The sequence below is a fragment of the Mustelus asterias genome, chromosome 17 (genome assembly GCF_964213995.1).
Source record: "Mustelus asterias chromosome 17, sMusAst1.hap1.1, whole genome shotgun sequence".
NCBI classification, from domain to species: domain Eukaryota; kingdom Metazoa; phylum Chordata; class Chondrichthyes; order Carcharhiniformes; family Triakidae; genus Mustelus; species Mustelus asterias.
The window spans coordinates 68,614,931-68,633,974 of NC_135817.1; the positions used below are offsets into that span (position 1 = coordinate 68,614,931).

General features: G+C 40.2%; 1 protein-coding gene across 1 annotated transcript in view; it reads right to left on the minus strand.

The window, feature by feature from the left end:
• Positions 1-7,983: 7,983 nt before the first annotated feature.
• The window catches only part of zbtb11 (zinc finger and BTB domain containing 11), a 33,488-nt gene continuing 22,427 nt past the window's right edge, over positions 7,984-19,044 (minus strand). Inside the window, exons 8-11 of the mRNA XM_078232911.1 lie at positions 17,857-17,974; positions 16,741-16,899; positions 14,017-14,192; positions 7,984-10,258 (exon numbers count right to left, since the gene is read on the minus strand). Of these exons, the coding sequence (XP_078089037.1) occupies positions 9,579-10,258; positions 14,017-14,192; positions 16,741-16,899; positions 17,857-17,974 (1,133 nt within the window). The 3' untranslated portion in view covers positions 7,984-9,578. The remainder of the gene's footprint in view (positions 10,259-14,016; positions 14,193-16,740; positions 16,900-17,856; positions 17,975-19,044) is intronic.

Sequence of the window (19,044 nt, forward strand, 5' to 3'; positions counted from 1 at the left end):
TGCTACCTTATCGCCGAGTTCCAATTCAAGCAATATTCTTCTTATAGACTTAAACCCTCTCTTTAAAGTTAGTTAGCAAAACACAATTATACTTGCTTGTCTCAGGTTAACAGTTCTGGAGAGAGACAGAGAGATACATGAACCAGGCAGTTTTAAATATGGAAGAGAAACTTTTCCCTGCATTCTTGGCTCCTCCCATTAAGCACATGACTCCCTGTCAATCAACTTAAAACTCTACTCTGAAACCCCAGGGGAAATCGAAGTAAATACAAAGGCATTAGCCCTGCTTAAATAAACACATACTTATCCTGTTCTCCCAGTTGCTAATTTAAAGGTTTTGCTAGACAAATTGACACCCTGCAAAACAGATCTGAATTCTAAACATGTCCCTTACGTGAAACATGATAACATTTATTTCTTAAAGGCACACTATCATCGCACAAGTCACCACAAACTTCAAAACGATATGAAAGCTGACTGATCACCCACTGCAGGAGTTCCTTAAGGTATTGTCCTTGGTCCAACCATCAGCTGCTTCATCAGTGACCTTCCCTCCATCATACGCTCTGAAGTGGGAATGTTCACTGATAATTGCACCATCAGTACCATTCATGACTCCTCAAGTACTGAAGAAGTCTACATCCAGATGCAGCAAGAATTGGACAACGTTCAGTCTTGGGCTTATAAATGGTATGTAGAATTGGTACCACACAAGTGCTAGGCAATGACAATCTCCAACAAGAGATAATCTAATCATCTCCTCTTGACATTTAATGGCATTACCATCTCTGAATTCCCCCAGTCAAATTCGGGGGGGCGGGGGGGGGGGGGGGGGCGGTTGGTGAGAACTCCCATTGGCCAGAAAAAACTGGACCAGCCACATAAATACTGTGGCTACAAGAATAGATATTTGCTACCAAATAAACCTGTTGGACTTTAACCTGGTGTTGTGAGACTTCTTACTACAAGAATAGATCAGAGGCCAGGAATTCTACTGAGCAACTCACATCCTGACTCCCCAAAGTCTGTTCATCTACAAGGCATGAGTCAAGTGTGATGGAATATTTTCCACTTGCCTGGATCAGTGCAGTTCAAATACCCAAAACACTTGACACATCCAAAACAAACCAGCATGGCTGATTGATGCCCTCTTCACCATTTGCAACATTCACTGCCTCCACCACTGACACAGTGACAGCAATGTGTACCATCTACAAGATTCATTGCAACAACTCACCAAGTGTTTCAGCAGCATCTTCCAAACCCATGACTCCTACCATGTAGAAGGATAGAAGAAAAAGGCAGCAGATATATGTGAACACCACTACCTGCAAGCTTTCCTCCAAGCCGCAAACCATCCTGACTTGCAACTATATCGCTATTCCTTTACCATCACTGGGTCAAAATCCTATAATTCCTTCTCTAACTGCACTACACCCCATGGACTACACTTGGTCAAGGTGGCAGTTCACCACTGCCTTCTCTGGAGTAATTAGGGACGCGCAACAGATGCTGGTTTAGCCAGGGAAGCCCACTGTGAACGAATTTTAAAAAGCTTGTCTCTAACTTCTCAAATCAACTCCATGCAGCTGTGTTCTTCTTAAAATTTTGAAAACTTTGATGAAATCATCCCACAACCTTCTGAACTCCAGGGAATGCTAGTTTGTGTATTCATTCTGCTGAATCTATGCAACACTCTTCCTTAGCTATAGTGCTCACAACCATTCATAGTACTCAGGCGTGGACTTATTTATTTGTAATTTTATGCTTCCACTTACAATGTAGCCTTTATTTTTGTCATTGGAAACTTTGGATATGTAGCTTTCTATCCCATCTTTTAAGTATCTAAGTAATCAGGTGAATAATTGAAGCGCCTACACACTCTTATGGGATACCACTTGTCACATCCTGTCAATTAGATGATGGAGTACAGTGGTGTAGTAATTTCATTGGATTATTTGTTCAGAGACCTTGACTAATGCATTGGGAACAGGAGTTCAATTGCCGCCACATCACATGAAAAGAAACCTGCCCATCATCCCCACTCTGTATCCTATTGGTTAACCAGGTCCATAATCTGCCTTAAATTCTAGGGATTTAGCAAGTTTTGCGAATCTATATGAATTACATCCATGGATATTCCACTGTTCACTGCTTTAGACATCTCATCAAAAATTCAATCAGATGTATCAGATCCATGCTGGCTCCCTGTTCAATTGATCAAGCCAACTATAAATCATGATTTGAAAGGATATGATAGCCACATCTGGCTAGACAACATTAAAATACTTTATGGTCCTGCACATCAGCCAAAGCTGGGATTATTTTGGGATCGACCTGGAATGCAAAGAAAACTCCTGACTTCTTTTCTCTACAGTAAACAATTGTCCATGTCTCCACCCCTGTCGTTTCCAACAAGTGTGAGGTGCTTATATGATTCTTTGACACTAGAATTGCGACCATTTGAACTGCCACTTCCCCAAGCCCACCAGGTGAAACTTTCTCCGAGCTTCCCCTCTGCCCTAGTCTGAGTTTTGTATCCTCTAGTTTCTCTCCTTTCTGTCCCCATGCCGTCTCTGAGGTCATCTTGTCCACGAGATCCACTCATGACCCTAATCCCACTAAACTGCTGACCACTCTACTTCCCTCCTGGCTCTCATGTCAGCTGATATTGTTAATGTTTCTGTCAGATATTGTTCCCTTATCCTTCAAATCTGCTATCATCATTCCTTCAGATCAACTGATAACATAAATAGACATTAATAAGTATGATCTGATAGGTAATACAGAGACATGGATGCAGGATGACATAGATTGAGACCTGAATATTGAAGGGCATATGACATTTCGGATGGACAGAAAGTTAAGGATCCATAGAATCCCCACAGTGCTGAAGGCTACTCGGCTCCTCAAGCCTACACGAACTCTGAAAGAACATCCTACCCAGGCCCCCTGCCCCATGCTCGCAACCCAACGCATTCAGCATGACTAATCCACTTAATGTATACATCTTTGAACACTAAGGGGCAATTTAACATGGCCAATCTACCTAACCTGCACATCCCTTGGACTGTGGGAAAAACAGCACCGAGAAGAAACCCAGGCAGACACGGGGAAAATGTGCAAACTCCACACAGACAGTGGCCCAAGGCTGGAATCAAACCCAGGTCCCTGATGCTATGAGGCAGCAGTTCTAACCACTATGCCGCTACAAAGGCTGGAGAGATGGCTCTGCTAATTAATGATGGTATTAACACATTAGAGAGGGATGACGTAAGTTCAGGAAACCAAGATGTAGAAGCAGATTGAGTTGAGATGAAAAATTACAAAGAGGAGTCACTTTTGGGAGTGGTGTACAAGTCCCCTAATCATAATTGCACGGTAGGAGAGATGTAGAAGAAATAATGGGAGCTTGTAAGAAAGGAATGGTGATAATCATAGGATTTTAATCTACATGTAGACTGGGCAAAGGCAGCATAGATGAGAGTTCATAGAATGTTTTCAGGATAGTTTCTTGGAACAGTACATTCTGGAATCAACCAGGCAGGCTATACTAGACTTGGTATTGTGCAATAAGATAGGATTAACTGATAACCTCATCGTGAAGACACCCTTAGGTAGCAGCAAACATAACATGATTGAAGTTTAGATTTGGTTTGAAGGAGAGAAGAGTGCGCCCAAGACTAGTATTTTAAACTTGAATAAGGGCAATTAGGAGGGCATGAAAGCAGAGCTAGGTAAAGCGAACTGGCAAATATTTGCTCAATAGCAGGTCCGGGTGGACTTCACCCTAAGGTCTTGAAAGAAGAGACTAATGAGATAGTTGATGTTCTGTTTTAATTTTTCAAAATTACCAAGATTTGGGGAAGATTCCACTAGCTTGGAAGATAGTAAATGTAACTCCTTTATTCAAAAAGGGAGGAAGGCATGAAGCAGGAAACTACAGGCCAGTTAGCTGAACATCTATCATAGGAAACATGTTAGAAGCCATTAAAAAGATGTTATAGCAGGACACTTAGAAAAATTCAAGTCAATCAAGCAGAGTCAACATGGTTTTGTGAAGGGAAAATCATGCCTAACCAATTACTGGAGTTCTTCGAAGGAGTCACATGTTATGGATAAAGGAGAACTGGTGGATGCACTGTACTTAGATTTTCAGAAAGCATTTGATAAAGTGCCACATCAAAGGTTATTGCAAAAAATAAAAGCTCATGGTGTAGGTGTTAACATACTTGCATGGATTGAAGATTGGCTAGCTAACAAAAAACAGAGTTTGCATAAATGGGTCTTTCTCTGGTTAGCAGGATGTGACAAGTGGTGTGTCGCAGGGTTCAGTACTGGGGCCTCAACTTTTTACAATTTATACAAAATGACTTGGATGAAGAAACTGGGGATGGTTGCTAAATTTGCTGATGATACAAAGGTAGGTAGAAAAGTAAATTGTGACGAGGACGTAAGGAGGCCTCAAAGAGACAAAGGTGGGTTAAGTAAATTGGTAAAAAATCAGGCAAATGTAAAATTGTTCATTTTGCAGGAAGAATAAAAAAGCATATTCTCTAAATGGTGAGAGTTTGTAGAGCTCTGAAGTGCAGAGGCATCTGGATGTCCTAGTGCATGAATCACAAAAAGGTATAGGTTCAGTAAGTAATTAGGAAAATCAATAAAATGTTATCATTTGTTGAGGAAACTGACCACAAAAGAAGGGGGGGTTATTCTTCAGTTGGGAAGGGTATTGGTGAGACCACATCTGGAGTATTGTGTACAATATAGGTCTCCTTATTAAAGGAAAGATACTGCATCTGCCCACTCAGCTTGTCCAAATCACAATGAAACATCTCTGTATCCTCCTCACAGCTCATCCTCTCATCCAGCTTTCTGACATCTGCAAATTTGGAGCCATTACATTTAGTTCCCTCGTTCTTATCATTAATATATATTGAAAATAGCTGGAGTCCCAGCACTGATCCCTGTAATGCCCCATTAGTCACTGCCTGCCATTCAGAAAAAGATCAGCTTATTCCTATTCTGTTTCCTGTCTGCCAACCAGTTTTCTATCCATCTCAATACACTAACCCTAGTCCCGTGTTTTAATTTTACACACTGATCTCTCATTTTATCGAAAGTCTTCTGAAAGTCCAAATAAACCACATCCATTGGCTCTCCCCCACCCATCCATCCAGTCTACTAGTTACATAGGTTTCCTTTGGGTGTTCCTGTTTTCTCTCAGTCCAAAGATGTGCCGGTTAGGTGAATTAGCCATGGTAAATATGTAGGGTTAAGGTGATATGCCAGGGGGTGGGTCTGCATAAGTTGCTCTTTCAGTGAGATGGTGCAGACTTGATGGGCTGAATGGACTCCTTCTGCACTGTAGGGATTCTATGGTTCTAATATAAATGAGGAAATTAGAGCTGCGTGTAACATGGGTAATAACGGGCAACTTCAATTAATTTAGATTGGATAAACCTAATTAGCACTAACATTGTGGAAGATGAATTCCTGGAGTGTGTACAAGATAGGTTTTTGGAGCAGTACATTGAAGAACCAACGAGGGATCGGGCTATTTTAGATTTTGTATTATGTAATTAGAAAGGGCAATTTAGCAACCTTGCTGTAAAAGAGCCTCTAGGAAGTAGCTAATGTAATAGAATTTTACATTAACGTTGAAAGTAATTATAGTTCATTTTGAAAGTAGGGTCTTAAATCTGAACAAAGGAAACTATGAAGGTATGAGGGGCAAGTTGGCTATGGTGGATTGGGAAAATACACTAACAAATTTAATGGTAGACAGGCAATGGCTAGTATTTAGAGGTATTACACAGACCACAACAAACATATATTCCTCTAAGACACAGAAACCTAACAGGAAAGGAGAATCAACCAAGACTAACAAAAGATTACATTAGATAATTGGAAGTGGCTTATCAGGTTGCCAGCAAAGCTGGTAAACCCAAGGATTGTGATCAATAGAAAATCCACCAAAGGAGGAGCAAGAAACTGGCGTAAAGAATATTAAGACAAGCTGACAAAAAACCTAAAGAGGGACTGTAAAATCTTCTCTAGGTATGTAAAAAGGAAAATATTAACAAGGACAAATATGAGTCCATTACAGGCAAATTTATAATGGAGAATAGGGAAATGGTATGGATTGAGAATATGGAACTGGTATGGATTGAGAATTGGTTGAGAGGAGGAATAAACATGTCATTCTCAGGATAGCAGGCTGTTGCTAGTGGGGTACCCCAAGGATCAGTACCAGGCCCACAGCTGGTCACGATGATTTATATGTGGGACCAAATGTAACATTTCTAAAGTTGCTGATGACACAAAACTTAGGTGGGAATGTAAGCTGTGAGGAGGATGTAAGGAGGCTTCTACTGGACTTGGACAAGCTAAGTGAATCATAGAATGCACAAGAACATGGCAGATGGAACATTTTGTGAATAAATGTGAAGTTATCAATTTTGGTAGAAATAACAGAAAGGCAGAGCATTTCTTAAATGTTGAGAGTTTGGGAAGTGTGGGCTTCCAACTACTCAACCCACAAGCCTGACTTTATAATACCCCCACCCTCACCAAGTGAAGTGAAATGTATTTCATTACCAGGAAAAAAACACATTCACTCACTCATCAATCTTACACTGACATATGGATCACATTTGTTCAAGTTTCAATTTCTCATCACTCTCTTTAGATGAAGCTCAATTATAATTAAATATCTTTGGGTGTTGGGGGTCTAGCATAAGGCTTTGTTTTGAAAACACGCTGCATTCTGCCCTTTTCCCTTCCACATCCCAGTTAGGTGTTGTCCAGGGTGTTTGGATTTTTACGAGCATTTGTCCTTATTTTGGTGGGCATTTTAATGCCAACAGACATATTCCTTTACGGGGTTTGGGCTGAGTGGAAGTTCAGTACGTCCTTATCTACCATTCCATCACTTTTCTTGACATCCAGCTCCAAGCTTCTCACCAGAGGGCCATTAAAATGCTGCCCAAGAGTATAAACCAGAAAGTTAGAATATTTAACAGAATATAAAATCATGTACAGAAGCAAATGAGAAAAATAAAGATCGGATTAAGAGACATAAGGGACAAAGCAAGTGTAAAATAAAAATCAAATTATATTCCATATGATTCAGACATTTAGATAATTAGATGCTCAGGGTTAGACGGATTGTTTGGCAGTAATTAAGACTTATCATACCATTAAAAATTAATTTACATATGAATACACCAGCCCTAACGTTCTCAGGTGTGTTTGATGGCTAAGTACCCCAACTTTATTTATTAGTCACAAGGCTTACATTAACATTGCAATGAAATTACTATGAAATTCCCCTAGTCGCCACACTCCGGCGCCTGTTCAGGTCAATGTACCTAACCAGCATGTCTTTCAGACTGTGGGAGGAAACTGGAGCACCCGGAGGAAACCCATGCAGACACGGGGAGAACGTGCAGACTCCACACAGACAGTGACCCAAGCCGGGAATCTAATCCGGGTCCTTGGCGCTGTGAGGCAGCAGTGCTAACTTTAATGCTAATTTTTTGTTGAGGTACTGCTGCAAGTAACAAATCAGATGGATTTCTGTACTTAAACGTTTGTGAAGTTTTAGGATTGCTCGGCAATTTCGCACTGACACTTACTACTTGCATAATTTGGAGTAATGTCAGCTTTGAAATGATCACAAAAGGCAAAGCTATGTACAGCTCACAGACAATTGGCACAACTACCATGCCTAAACACTTGCACCTGGACGACATTGCTGAATGATAAAGGATGTTCTTGAGCTATGATGATGTGGTGATCCACACCGGTCACAACTGTTGGTGTTGTGTGATGCAAAGAGTGATCTGCAGTATCGTGTACTCAATTCTTTGTCTGATTTTGGACGCTTCTGCTATGTGTCCTAAGTTTTGAATACAGACTATGGTTTCATAAGCAGTGTTATTAAACAATGTCATTCTTTTTACCAATTTTCATTTTTCTGGATAGGTTTTTAAACAAGATGGGGATATCCTATTCGAGTGCTTAAAAAAAAATACACAAATTATTTTATTCAGCAGTCATGGTAAACAAAGCTTTTACTGACAGCAAAGCAACAATTCCAGTTTTACTGCATTATACAAAAGGGAAAAAGTATTCTCTGACGCAATGTTCAGTAACAAGACTGCATAGTCTTTTTTGTAATTTAATAATTCTGCATGAAAGCTTACAGCCAGACAAGACAGATATTTTACAAACTAAAACAAAAAAGCTCTTGATTGCACATTTAAATTGTTTCCTCTAATAAACTTCTGGAATGCCTTGAATGTACTCGGAACAGCCATCACTCTTTCAGTGCTCTAATTTACATGTGCGCCCTTTGCAAATACTCTTATTTTTAAAGTCACACGTACATATATACATAGTATGATTAACAGAAGCAAGTGACTGGACTATGAAGGTATAGACATGCATAAATCAATAAATGTATAAACCTGTTTTATATGCACATTTATTTCCATAAACTAATTTCAAATCCATATGCCCACCGAAGGCCTGCTATTTGACAGAAATGCAACATTTCCTTGTAACCTGGAATTAGTGTTTCCAGGTTTACAACATGTTTCTTTCAACTTATATCTGCAGAATGTCACAGAACATTTGGGTGCTTTCAAACATACTCAAGCTGGGCTTTCTCAAAGTCACTTTAGTACAGCTGGCAATATGTAAAAATGACAACAGCACTTGGAAGTTTCTCACTCAATTGATTTTTATGACGGTAATAATAATAATGGAATCCTCAGTACTCTCAAAGCATGAACTCAAGAAATACTTACTCAAAAAACTTCAATAACCCCCAACAAGGGCCCAAGTTAAACTCTCTCTGAATTTGGAAATCCAACATTTATTTTCCACACCTTCAAAGAAATATTGTGCTTATCAAATTTCCTTCCCCTACTCATGCCAAGCTTTGTTGGTTCCTTACAAAAGGATTTTTTTGTCCATATATTTACCCACCGACTACACTCCCACACTACTTGTGGAGAGCCATGCTCACAGGTTAGATCTCCAGATCATTCTTTTCACAAAGAGCATATCATGGAATTGGACCACAGTTTCCTCCCAAACACTTGTGCACTGTTTTTATTTAAATCTGTACGCTTACTTATTGCAATCTACAAAAGCTGATTTTGTACCTCAAAAGTACTGACAGAAGACAATTCCCATTGAAGTAGTTTATTTGCAAACTGACTACTGCTTGAAATAAGGAAGGAAAAGACGTTGCAATTTCTCCCAAAATGGGTGGAAGTATATGCTTTGCTGCAGGATGCGATAAGCTCATTTCCTCTCATACAAAGATTAATAAGTTCAAAATACCTTCTGATTCGTAACTCAAGCCTTTCCCCTTTGTTCACTTTGAATATTATTCAGTGAAGAGTCCAATCTATATTTGTAAAAGACCGCCAGTTACTTAGTTCCAAACACTGCAGGACCATTGCTGGTTATTTGTCTGCAGTTATGCTTTAACACAAATACATTTCCATCTTACCCAATGCCAGGCAATGTGCACATTCTCAATTATTACTAGCACAGTTTTCTTATGCATTTTCTTCACCCTCTCCAGTTTGGGCAACCTCAACTTCCACGGTCTCACCAATTTCAGTAAGTTTCTGTCCTTGCTGGTGAAACAGTACATAGTTGACCACTTGCATAATTCCATGGTCCGTTAATGTGGGCAATGCCTCATCTTGGCTTTCAACTCCTACAGCTTCAATGGATTCTACAGAAGTAACTGCTTCCACCGCCTCAACAGCTTCCACCGCCTCAACAGCTTCCACCGCCTCAACAGCTTCCACCGCTTCCACTGCCTCAACAGCTTCCACTGCTTCCACTGCCTCAACAGCTTCCACAGCTTCCACTGCCTCAACAGCTTCCACCGTTTCTCCAGTCACTATGACAGTCTCAATTTCTTCACCAATTATATCTGATTTGTCCAGCTCATCTTTCATGTCAGCAGCTAAGATTCTGATTGCATGCTCTACCTGAGTTCCCTGATTGTGAAACTGAAGTGTGTCTTTCTCTAGCATTATTTTGCCAGGAACATTCTCTTTGTGAAATTTAGTCATATGCTTGCGCAAGCTCCGAGCATCGATGTAGGCATCATTGCATATTGGGCAGACGTAAGGCCGTTCTCCAGTGTGTGTTCGCACATGCCGCTTGAGAGAGCGTGCATCAGCCCAGGCTACACCGCAGGTCAAACACTCAAATGGCTTCACTCCTAAATGGAAAGAGAAATGATTTATGCAAACACGAGCAGCATTTAAAAAATATACTTTTAAAATTTACATTTTGTCTCATTCCATGAAGATTGTTACAGCTTTGAAGCTGTCTCATCAACAAAGGTGTAGATCTAGGCACCGCTTACTGGACTTGGTCTTTTCCACTAAACCAGAGCAGGCTTGCTTGTCATTGTGAAAAATAAGGCACAACAGATTTACCAACAAAGCTGAAGTATTGGAAAATGCTGGAACTCACATCTGTGAAAACTTTATGATTCAGGAAGCAAAAAGAATTGATTTTATATACCAAGCCTCAAATTACTTTACAGCTCACTTTTAGTGCAGTGCTAGCCAGTTTGCATCGCAAGGTTTCATAAATAACGACTGAAAAAAATGGTTCATTGAGCTGTTTTTGATTATGTTGGCATAAATTAAGTGACCATCTTATGGAAAACCAAGTTGCATTAATATTCAACAGCACTTTTACAATGGTGGTCTGAAATTGAAAGATAAAGCTCCTCGTTAGTTCTGAAAGATACAGGCCAAGATGATCCCAGGCCTATTCTATGCTGAGTTTGCTGTTTATAACTCAGCTAGCAGAGAAGGACTTTCAACTGAACCCTGGCCTAGGAAAGAAGATAGAAATGCAGCAATGATTCTCACTCTTAATTGCTATCTTGTGACGTTCCTGGAAAGCAATTCAGTGCCTTCAAGAAGAGGGGAAAATTAATGCTAAGGATAAAAGTAAAGCACTAAGACTTTGTGTGTTTTAGTTAAGGGGAGGCAGTGGCATAGTGGTATTGTCACTGGACTAGTAATCCAGAGACCCAGGGTAATGGGGACCCGGGTTCGAATCCCATTACGGTAAACGGTGATAGTTGAACTCAATAAAAAATCTGGAATTTAAAGCCTAATGATGACCATGAAACTATCGTCGATTGCTGTAAAAACCCACCTGGTTCATTAATACCCTTGAGGGAAAAGAGAACCTGGCCCACATGTGATTCCAGATCCACAGCAATATGATTTACTCCGGAATGGCCTAGCAAGCTACTCCGTTCAATTAGGAATGAATAATAAAAGGTTAGCTGGCCAAGTTTCTTTTCTCTCCTGAAATGGGAGCTTTTGAAAAAAAATATTTTGTATCTGTTAATGTGTGTGTATCCTAATACAGTAACACTAATTCTATATGTAGCAGGCCATCCACTGATGAGTCAGTTTAAAGCATCAGATATCAAGTCCGATCTACCAAATATTAAATTAATGAAAAATTATGAATACTTAGATGATGTAAAATCCAAAAATAATAGCACTTTGAATTTATTTAACTTACTTTTACAGTTATACTGAAGGGATACCAATTAAAGATTTTATTTTATCAAAAGCATTTGTAATAAAAGGAACAAAACTACCGTCCGATGTTCTCTGTCACCCTAACAATTTCCAACTCTTGGGCCGAACCATCACCCGACCGGGTGCCCAAACTCTCTATAGCTCCATCCCCCACTAGGGTGGTCTGAGGGCTGTCTGCTTCTTCTTGGGAATGAAGACCCAACCAGTCCCCATTCACCATCAACCTCCTCCTCCTTTTTCAACTGGTTTTCACAAACAATTTCCCTTTTAACTCTACTCACTTCCTTTAAGAAGTGTTTCTATGGAGTCCTGCTTGGGTCCTAGCCATGTCTTCTTTTTTGTGGAATCTGTGGAACATTCCTTCTTCCAGTCCTACCAAGGGCCTCACCTTCACCTCATTTTCCAGTACATTGACTGTATTGGAATGGTTTCCTGCTCTTGCTCCTTCATCAACTTTGCTTCTACTTTCCATCCTTTAGTCACCTTCATATGATCCATCTCTGACTCTTCCCTTCCATGACTTTTCAGACTCCATTTCTGGTGATAGGTTATGAATATTACTACAAATCACTGTCTCCCAACAACTCCCTTGAATGGACTTCCCCACACCCTGCTTCCTATAAGGACTCCAATTCCATTCTCCCAATTTTTCCATTTCCATTGCACTTGTTTTGTGGATGCAACTTTCTATATCAGTGCCTCAAGTAAACATTTCATTATGGTTGACAGGGTCCTTAAGCATGGCTGGTTGAACTCCCGCACTTTTGTCCTCACACCTTCTCCTCCCTCTTGTAACCGAGATAAGGGTTCCCCTTGCCCTCACCTTCCATACCACCAGCCTCTGAATTCAATGCCCCATCTTGACATTTCCACCACCTCCAGGATGATGCCACCAACAAACAAATCTTCCCTTGCCCTCCCCCTTCAGCATTTCGAAGGGACTGTTCCCTCTGCAAAACCCTGGTTCACTCGATCACTCTCAGCACCCGCTCCCCTTCTTGTGGCATCTTTCCACACAAGCTCAGAAATGCGATGCCTGCTGTTTTACCTTTCTCCTCACTATCCAAGGCCCCAAACACTCCTTTCAGGTGAAAGGATGTTCTATATATTTTTCTTTCAGTTTAATATATTGTTTTCGCTGCTCACAATGCAGCCTTGCTCAACATTGAGATGACAAATACAGATTGGGTGACCACCTTGCAGAACACCTCTGTTCAGTTTGTAAGCAACTTGAGCTTCCTGTTACCTTGCATTTTAATTCTCCACCTTGCACTCAAACTGACTGCTCTATCCTCGGCCTCTTGCAGTGTTCCAATGAAGTTCAAGATAAGCTCGAGTAACAGCACTGCATCTTTCAATTAAGCACTTTAGAGTCTTCAGAATCAACTGAGTTTCAGACCATAATTCTGCAGGTTTTGGTTTTACTCTTATTTTGTTTTTGCTTTTGGGCAACAGCTGTTCATCATTCTGCTGTTGATACATCAGCCAGACATGTCTTTTGTTTCTTTACTTTACCATTTAACTCTCTTTGGCTTTATACAATCAATAAATACTTCTGTCATTTACTTTTTTCTGTCTTCCATCTTATCACAGACTTGTCCTCTCATCCTTTGTCCATGCTTTTCCTTTCACTTGCTTAAAACCTATTATATTTCTAATTCAGCTCTGATGAAGGGGCATCCAGACTTGAAATGTTAACTCTGTTCTCTCTCTCCACGGATGCTGCACATCTGCTGAGATTTTCCAGCATTTTCTGTGTTTATATTTCTAACTAATCCCAGTTCTGATGTAACGTCATCAACTTGAAATGTTAACTCCTTTCCACAGCTGCTGCGTGACTTTTCACGTATTTTGATAGACCAGGTGGCAATGGCCAGTAATTAATTTTACCAAAAATATTGCTGTTGATATTGTTACCTCTGTGAATTGAGATGGCGGGGAACATTTTGCAGTTTTATGTGATGTCCCCCTTTCGTTTCTCTTTGATACGAGTGGCCCCATGTTTGCACTGCGCAACCCCTACAAGATTGCACATATTTTAATGGCTTCTTGTGTGCACGCTGTTTGTCACCTCTGCGATAAGTTCCGGATAACTGCATGGCCACCCCCCCAGAGGGAACATTAGTTGTATGTTTACTAAATCAATATGCATAACCCCAAAATATGTATAAGAGGAAAACGTATTTGCAAATCAGATGTAAAAGATTTACACGCTGAAGAATCCCACACTTGCACTGACACTTCAGGCTTTTGATAAAGTACTGCGCCACAGCATTTCAATTTTTCCACCATCTGTAAACCATCACAAATGTTTAAAATGGGACTATCTATATGAGACCGAAAGGCAAGGTTTAAAATCAATATTTAAAAACATCACTAAACCAAAGGGAAATTTAGTACTTACCCTGATGATTGTTCATATGCCTCCTATACTCTCTAAGTTGTGAAAACTTCTTCCCACAGTGCTCACAAGTACGGTCCAGCATCTGCTTAGCTCTGCCTTTCTTGCCATGAGTGGCTTTTTTTACATGTCGCCTGAAAAGAGCCTTCTCAAAGAATTCTTTTCCACAGACATTACATCTGAAAGTAGAAAACAACAACAACTAGTTTCCTTTGGTTTCAGAAAGTTCTTTTCCTCTGTGAGGAAATACTGAAGTGAGCCACAATATATGTTTAGTTGAGGAAAATCACATTTAAATCTCAGCATTCCCCTTCAACAGACAGGGTGAAAGAGAATTGCTTGAACAGTTGCGAAGAATCTTAAGTGAAATGAATTCAGTCACTTACATTTTCCATTGATACAAATAATAAAACTATAAATAAATAACCAAAAAGTGGGGCAGTCACATTGATCTACTAGGAATGGTATTCTGATATTGAGATTTAATCTATAGACTTGTCTCATATTAGAGTAGAATAAACTATATTGAAATTAATTAATGGATGAGTTTTGCATCATATGGGTGCACTTATAGAAGAAAAGCCCAGTTTTGGATGCATGGATATAGTCATGTATAGAGCAATGATAACCAGCTGAGACAGATAAATGAACTGCATGCCAGATTTTGCAACTTCACAATCTCAAATTCAAGAATTGTTGAAAAAAAGAGAAAGGTTGTTGAAGCTTTTCATCTTGCATGCATCAGGAACAATGCAAGTTAGCCAAATTTCAAAGGGAGCAACAATTCATATTGCATGGACAGGGGTGCTGATTGGTTGGCACGTCAGTCCTGACTAGTTGAGGTGTACACAGTAAGAAGTCTCACAACACCAGGTTAAAGTCCAACAGGTTTATTTGGCAGCAAACGCCAGTTGAGGTGTTGCCATGGAAAATATACCAGAGAACTTTATCCTCCACATTTTTATTTCATTCAATAAAGGTACAATGCCTGAACATGTTCTTTAGCCTGCTGAGCACATGTCCATGTGTATAAATATATGCAGTTTTTAAACAAGCATTGAGCCACATTGCAAGCCTAACCAAAAATTGTTAGTGCAATTCAAAGTTAAAGTTTTTGAAGTTTATTTATTAGTCACAAGTAAGGCTTTCATTAACACTGCAATGAAGTTACTGTGAAATTCCCCTAGTCGTCACAGTCTGGCGTCCGTTAGGGTCAATGCACCTAACCAGCACATCTTTCAGACTGTGGGAGGAAACCGGAGCACCCGGAGGAAACCCACAAGACACGGGGTGAACGTGCAGACTCCACACAGACAGTGACCCAAGCCGAGAATCGAACCCGGGTCCCTGGCGCTGTGAAGCAGCAGTGCTAACCACTGTGTGACCGTGCCGGCCATATTTTCCCATGGGATGTTCACCATGTGCTGTCCAATCGTGTTATCACAACTAATGTTAAACGCTGTCCCAAAGTGACCCAAAGTGCACAAAGCACTTTTTCGATAAACAAAGACTGAATGAACAGGTGGCATGTCTTCATTGCCAACCAAGATGGAATAATATTGCTAGCAGAAATCCTGGAACGCTTGCCAGCTGTTTCAACCAAACCCTCAACTGTCACTCTGCAGTGCTTGCTGATGCACTAAATGATATTCCACAACTACCTCTGCAAGATTGGCTTGCCATCTCACCCAACCCAACACTGCTGAAATCCAATGGATAGAAAAGAGCAATAAGGCATTCTTGCAAAAGTCTAAAAGCATGGTATTGAGGGGAGGAAACTATGCCTCAAGATTCTAAAGATAGCAGCATTGAACACCTTCACACGTGCAAAGCTTTTTTAAAATTTCACTTGGACAGTGCTGCCTATGCCAGCATTTGTTGTCCATCCCTAATTGCCCTTGAGAAAGTGGTGGCGAGTCATCCTCTTGAATCGCTGCAGTCCATGTGGTGTTGGTACATCCGCAGTGCTATTAGTCTATGGAACAGCTGTCCCAATTTTGGTACAAGCCCCCAGATGTTAGTAAGGAGAGCTTTGCAGTGTGCTGTTGCCTATTCTGGTACCTAGGACGATGCCATGTGGTCCTTCCGATTTTATTCCTCTTAAATGTTGTAGTGGTTTGATGCAACTGATTAGCTTGCTAGGCCATTTCAGAAGGCATTTAAGAGTCAACCACATTGCACTGGGCCTGGAGTCACATGTACCCAGACAGGTAAAGACAGTAGATCACCTTCCCCAGATTTTGGATCTTGATGGTTTACAGGTCAGGTGGTTGGGGCTTGGTTGGATCAAGAGTCGCTTGGGAAAAGACAGGCACATAAATCCAATAGATCGTGCCAATGCAGCACCTAGAACAACAAACCAGCAAGTTATTTTACTCATCTAATAATAATAAAAAATGTTTTTGGATGGTTGGATTTGAGACACCGTACCTGTAGTGCAAAGACTAGCCCCAGCTTCCTTGGTAATAGCAAAACTCAGCATGAATCAGAGGACAGAAAACTGGAAAAAGTATAAGCTCCTCTTCCAGCCACAAATCCAAACATTTGGGTCTTCTCAGGGGATTTTGTGAACCTTCTTTAAAGTAGTCTTTTGACAATGAAAACCAACTCCCTTTTTATCCGTCACTGTAATATACGAGCATTTTAAACACGAGTTCCTGCAATGGAACTATTCAAGTTACTTGAGACAAAGATTATTTTCCCTAGGCAAGAACCAACTGTACTCACTTATATGGTTCTGTAACAGAATGTGCTTTTACGTGAGAATACCAGTCTTTCTTCCAGCTGTAGCACTTTCCACAGATCTGGCACTGAAATGGTTTCACCCCGAGGTGCTTGTACAAGTGCTGCTGCAGATCCCGTGCTTCATAAAAACTTCGTTCACATCTAGAAAAAAATGAAGATGACTTCTCAGAAGCCATTTCTTTTTAAGTTTTATACCTATTAATACTGTCAGCAGTTTAGGCATGAGGATCTATTCTAGTAATATTCAAAGTCAAGATATTCAATCAGATCTGTAGAACCACAATCTGGTTATATGACTAGAGTATGAAGTTAAACAGCAAAAGTACAAAATAACCCAGACTCTACAAATAAATTGGCACGAGAGAGCCTGCTTGGACGTCTGTGGTAACAGAAGCAAAAACAATAGAAATCATTGACCTTAAATGAAAGGGTTCAAGAACTCTAGTGAAGATGCACTTGGATTCTAATTATTGACATTCAGAGTGCATTGATCGAAAATTGGCTTATTATAAAACCACACCTGCAGTTATCCCTGTTTAACTTCCAGTGCAACTAATAAATCTGACCTATCATTTTGCAGGACATGTTCACCTCCATAGACATGCAGGAATCCTTTTCTGTCTGTACCTCTTGGAAGGTAATTTAGAGCAGATCATCTGCTCTTTATAGAACCTGTAAAATTTCCATTCCACTGAAATCAACAGAATGAAAACGGACAGTTCCTTCAAACATGAGGTGAGCAATTGCTCTGCCAAATTATCACATGGTAATGAAGACAAAAATTGGTCCTGTAGAAATTACCCTAGACAAACAAGTAATCACACTATACAACCTGGTAAAGTAATGGAAGTTGCAAGTGGGTGGTGATGGTGGCCAGTTACAAGTTAAAAAAGTGAAACCCAATCCCTTCATTGTATATTGTGTTTTCAAAGAATTTACTTTGAATTGTAAATATCATACAGTAAGTATCTATGCCAAATGTTCTACATTCTAGACCTCATGCATCTTATCCTCATCAATGTGGGACCTTTACATTTTAACTATACTTTCTCTTGATCTGCAAGACAAATATAAAATCAATTAATTCTACCAACTTACTGAGTGCATTGAAAGCTTCTGACTTCAGGTTTTGGCAAATGTCTCTTCAAGTGCTTGCTAAGACCAGAGGCACGTTTGAAACATTTTCCACAAGTTGAACAGAGGTACTTAGATTCACCTGAAATAATTAAAATCAACATACCAAGCAAAATTTAATGCATGCCTTTTACATACCAATGTACAAATACCATACTTAACATATCTACATGGAACAAGAAATCTTATTTAGATTAGATGCAGTTTTCTAAGGAAGCAATTAAATAGAAAGGAAAGGCAAGAGTAAGTAGATTTTTGAAAAAGATTTTTCCATCCTACATTTGTGCAGTGCCTTAAAAAAAAATCCCAAATGGGCTGCATGGTGGCACAGTGGTTAGCACTGCTGCCTCACAGCGCCAGGGACCTGGGTTTGATTCCTTGCTTGGGTAACTGTGTGGAGTTTGCACGTTCTCCCCGTGCATTGGCCATGCCAAATTCTCTTTCAGTGTACCCAAACAGACGCCGGAGTGTGGCGATGATGGGTTCACAGCAACTTCATTGCAGTGTTAGTGTAAACCTACTTGTGACAATAATAAATAAAAAACTTTTTAAAAAGTGGAAAATAAAAATATCAAGCTATGGAAGACAAAGTTAGGATGGGAGCAGACAGAGGTAGGAAATTCTTGTGATGGAGAGGAAATAAGGCTGGAAACTCAGATTCTTGTTGCAAAAAGTCTAGTTTAATGTCAAGTCGTTGCCAAGGAAAGGGATAGAGTCAATAACGGAGAGTGAGGAATTTGTACATGGGGAAAAGACAATGGTTTTGGTCTTCCCAATCCCAAAATCGCTCCACCTCTTTCTCTCTCTCCTTCTGCAATCCCCTTAAAATCCATCTCTTAGACTAAAGATGACAAATGCAACGCAGGACCAGCAGTTTGAAAGCACAGAGACAAGGGAGAGTTCATGAAGTACAGTGGGCTTAATTAACTTAAGTGCAAAGCTAACCACCTGTCTTAGCAAACTGTAATCAAGGGCAACTTGTAGATGAAGAAGAGGAGTAGTCGAGAATGGATCACTGATGGGCTTGGAAGGAAATTATGCAAAAGTGGGATGGGAAACCGCCTTTCCACAGAGCTGAATATTAGGGGATAGGCGATAGTGCAATCAACTCCATTAAAAGCTAGAAAAAGTTTGAGAAGGATAATGCACTAC